The sequence below is a fragment of the Plasmopara halstedii genome (assembly GCF_900000015.1).
Source record: "Plasmopara halstedii genome assembly, contig: Scaffold_322, whole genome shotgun sequence".
Taxonomy (NCBI): Eukaryota; Oomycota; class Peronosporomycetes; order Peronosporales; family Peronosporaceae; genus Plasmopara; species Plasmopara halstedii.
Window position 1 is genome coordinate 388335 of NW_020187243.1, and position 3673 is coordinate 392007.

At 42.8% G+C, this 3673-nt stretch overlaps 2 protein-coding genes across 2 annotated transcripts; both read left to right on the plus strand.

Annotated features, from left to right (window-relative positions):
• Nucleotides 1-95: 95 nt before the first annotated feature.
• Nucleotides 96-2462, plus strand: PHALS_08222 (DnaJ domain; the record flags this gene model as incomplete). The annotated part of the gene is made up of 1 exon (XM_024723532.1): nt 96-2462. The coding sequence occupies one exon, from the start codon at nt 96-98 to the stop codon at nt 2460-2462; it is 2367 nt and encodes a 788-aa protein (XP_024574499.1).
• A 3-nt stretch (nt 2463-2465) lies between these two features.
• PHALS_15291 (uncharacterized protein) lies at nt 2466-3365 on the plus strand. Its single transcript, XM_036407355.1, has one exon. It carries the CDS (start codon nt 2882-2884, stop codon nt 3125-3127), a length of 246 nt encoding a protein of 81 aa, XP_036263064.1. The 5' UTR covers nt 2466-2881; the 3' UTR covers nt 3128-3365.
• Nucleotides 3366-3673: the final 308 nt, after the last annotated feature.

Sequence of the window (3673 nt, forward strand, 5' to 3'; positions counted from 1 at the left end):
ACAAAAAATCAATTGATTGGTGAACACAAATATGAAATGAAGATTGTGTCCGTATGAAAAGTCACGACTCAATTCCGTAATATCGCCCTGGTACAATGCTTGCTACGTCTTGGCTGATTTACCTCCTGCTATGCCTGAAGTCTTGCATAGCCTTGGAAGTTTTACTTGAGTTGCGGCTACCATTAGAGCAACCACCAGAGCACCGTCACTTCTTATTACTATCTGGACAGGAACCAGTAGACACGTTGGAGGCTTTTCGAGTACGTCATGGCCAGACAGTCAAATGGAGACTTAAGATGCTTGTGCAAATTTGCCAGCAACCTCAAGTGGTTTGTCGTCGCGAAGTTCCAGTGATTTACTCAATGCAAATTACGGCACCGAATGGTAGCCTTTACGGAGATTTAAAGATACTTGAAGGGGTTGAGCCAGCGGACACAGTGCTACGTTTCACTTTAAAGCATAGCATTGGACGAGAGGAACGAATGATTATACTAAAGGCAGTGTGTACCAAGCCTCGCGTTGTGTGCACCAGATACAAAGCAATGATGCACCAAAAGACTGTCGCCGGAGAGGGGGGGGCTCCGATTGGAAAACTTTATATTTACGACGACGAGGAACCAGTAGATCAAGTTTATAGGTTCGTTAGGGACCACAAGTTACCGGAAACTGCGATAAAGCAATTGCTTGATGTTGTTTGCTCGGAAATTGGTGACATTCAATGCATGCGTAAAATACCGTTCGTTTATTCGCAATTTGTCGACCTAAGCAACGTTGATTCCAGCGAACCTGGTCGGGTTGATATCTTGCAAATTCCATTTGGACAGGAGCCGGTAGATTTCGTTTACAATTTTGGACTACGACATAAACTGGCACGATCACTTCGTGAAAATTTACTGAGCCAGGTTTGTGACGATCATTATGTGACTTGTAGACGTCTTCGACCGATCGTATTCAGTTCTCCCATCGAAATTGATAATGGAACCACTGTGGGAGTTTTATCGATTCAAGAGGATGAAGAACTCGTCGACGCGGTGCACAGATTCACTAGACAAACCAATATTGCACGTGGCTTACAAAATTCACTGTTTCAAGCGCTATGTGAAACTAGGGAAGAGATTTTGTGTACTCGGGGTCAAGCTCTACTTTGGTCTACTCCAGTCAGTAATAGTAGCGGAGAGATACTCGGCTACGTCAATATTTTTGAAGGTCAAGAGCCTGCAGACGTTATTTACCAGTTTGCTGATCAACACAATCTCGCACCCAGAGATCGCGATGTACTGCTAAACAAATTGTGCAATCCATCACAATCAACATCCAATAAAGAAGAAGGCGATGAATTTGAGAAGGAGCCACTAACCTGCTTACGCTATGCACCAATTGTGTTTCAGGTACCTGTTGCCTCTCAGAACGGATCACAACTTGGAATTCTAGATGTACTTGCTAACGAAGAGCCTGCAGATGCGGTCGCCAGGTTTGGAAACAAACATAATTTGGGACCGGAAGAAAAAACAAGCATCGTAACAGGTGTATGCCAGGTTAGTGGACTGGAATGCACTCGAGATGTTGGGATTTTATATGAAGCTTTATTTACATTCTCGGATGGTCGTCGAGAGCGGTTGCCATTTTACGACGGCCAAGACTCTACTGACGTCATTTACGAGTATGGGCTGATGCGTAACCTTACGCTACGTGAACGTCAAAAATTCCTCATTGACGTGTGCAATGAACCTCGAAAACGACCGAATTGCACCCGCGCTGAACCAATGCTCTTGAATATACCTGTTTGGGAGTCTGCTACCACAAAGTTAGGAGATGTGCAAATTTTAGAGGGCCAAGAACCTGTTGACGTCGTCTACGCGTTTTTGGAAAAACACGATCTATTTCAGACAGCACCGCTAAATACGACATTGATTGAAATTGTCTGCAACAGTACACGAGTCATCTGTAAGCGAATGCAGCCAAGACGCACACTTTTTTCGGTTCAAGCGACGTATGCCGGATTGTCACATACGTTGGAGTATGTGCGTCCTGAGTCGGACTGGATCTGCGAAGTGGAGCCCCTTGGCGGTCAACGCTGTGTACACTACGTAGAGATCTTGGCAAAAAAGTTTTGCGAACGGCACATGTACGACTGGGCTGCGTGTGAGGCTCGTATACTCGAAGCATTGCGACAGCAGCTAGAGTTTTACGAGGTCCGAATGTGGAAAGGCAAAGACATGTATGCAAAGTTGGGATTGGTCAAGACTGCAAGTCGCGAGCAGATTGACGCAGCTTATAACACATTGGTGAAACGCTTTAATAATGAAACTGAACCTTACAAGTATGAGAAGCTCAAGGAGGCATATCGAGTGCTAAGCGATCCAGAGGAGAAGTACTTTTACGATCTGCCGTGCGTCAAATTGTTTGGGTGTTTGTGTGGAAAACGTCAGAAAGATGGTGGAATTACTTTTACACCAGACTAACTCGATGAAGCGATGAAATTTTATCCGTTGTCTTCGTGTTTTTTGTAATCCTGCTTACAATCGATGCAGGCCAAATGTAGGTCTTTATCTCTATCATACGAATATTTGAGCAGAATCACCATGTTAACAAAGAAGCGATAGATGTTCCATTGATGCTTCATCAAAAGACTGTGTTGAATTTTGCTTACAAAGATTAAGCTGAAGCCACCAATTCCACCTTGATGCTAAGCTGGACTTGTAAATTGTATCACAAAGTTGTACTTTTACTACGACTCTATCGTGTGGGCATCAATTTTGTACGAGTCTAGATCAAGAAAATCTTGGCCCAAAGCAATGCAATTGACTTGTCCGAAACACTAAGCAGGCACGAGCGATCTGTATCCTCGAAGACCGATCAATCGATATACCTCTTCAAAACTATGTTCAATTTGACGAAGTTAATCGGTATTATATTCACTGATTCACTTGTTTCTCGACCACCTCACTCTCAATTCGACATCAAAGCGTACGAGTATCGGAAGCTGTTGGTGAGAAAACTATTCATCGACTACATGAAGCACTCTTATCTCAATTTGTCGAATGTACCTCGTCGTAAGACTCCGATTAACCGATGCTTGCCGAATACTTGTAAGACAACTGTATTGGTTTTGAGCGCGACAGACTAGATTCGCATACCCTGAATCATGTTGTTGATTCGTCACATATGTCCATATCCGCTATCAAATCAAAGTTAAAGAAGACACCAGACAGCCAATTTGTGATCAAAATAAGCTGGAACCGAGTATAGTAGTAAGTTGTGCTTTCTCAAATTGAGCTTTTAAATGTAGCACAATTGCAGCAGGCGTTTTCTTGAGTTTGAAAGTGTCTATTTCAAATATATTTTGAGACTGAGCATCAGCAGTATACATTTAGAAAAATTTGTGTCAGGCTAATGCTTTATAGAAATGTTTACAATCTTAAGTATCCGACTTACTGACCCCATCATCGTCATAAATACCGATATTTCCGATACGTATAAAATTTATACCAAATGAGATGTTAATTTCTTACAATTGTACTCCTTGTAACGGGGTTACACATACCCTGGGAAAAGGGGTGTCCGTCACACCAGATGGGCATGGTGTGACCACACCCAAACAAGAATACGGTACGCGGCTGGATAGCCAGTAGTTATACATGTATTTAGATTTTACTATACATATTTAGGAAAA

Excerpts from the sequence above, each read along its gene's own strand:
- PHALS_15291 (XM_036407355.1), top strand. The coding sequence starts at position 2,882 with ATGTTCAATTTGACGAAGTTAATCGGTATTATATTCACTGATTCACTT.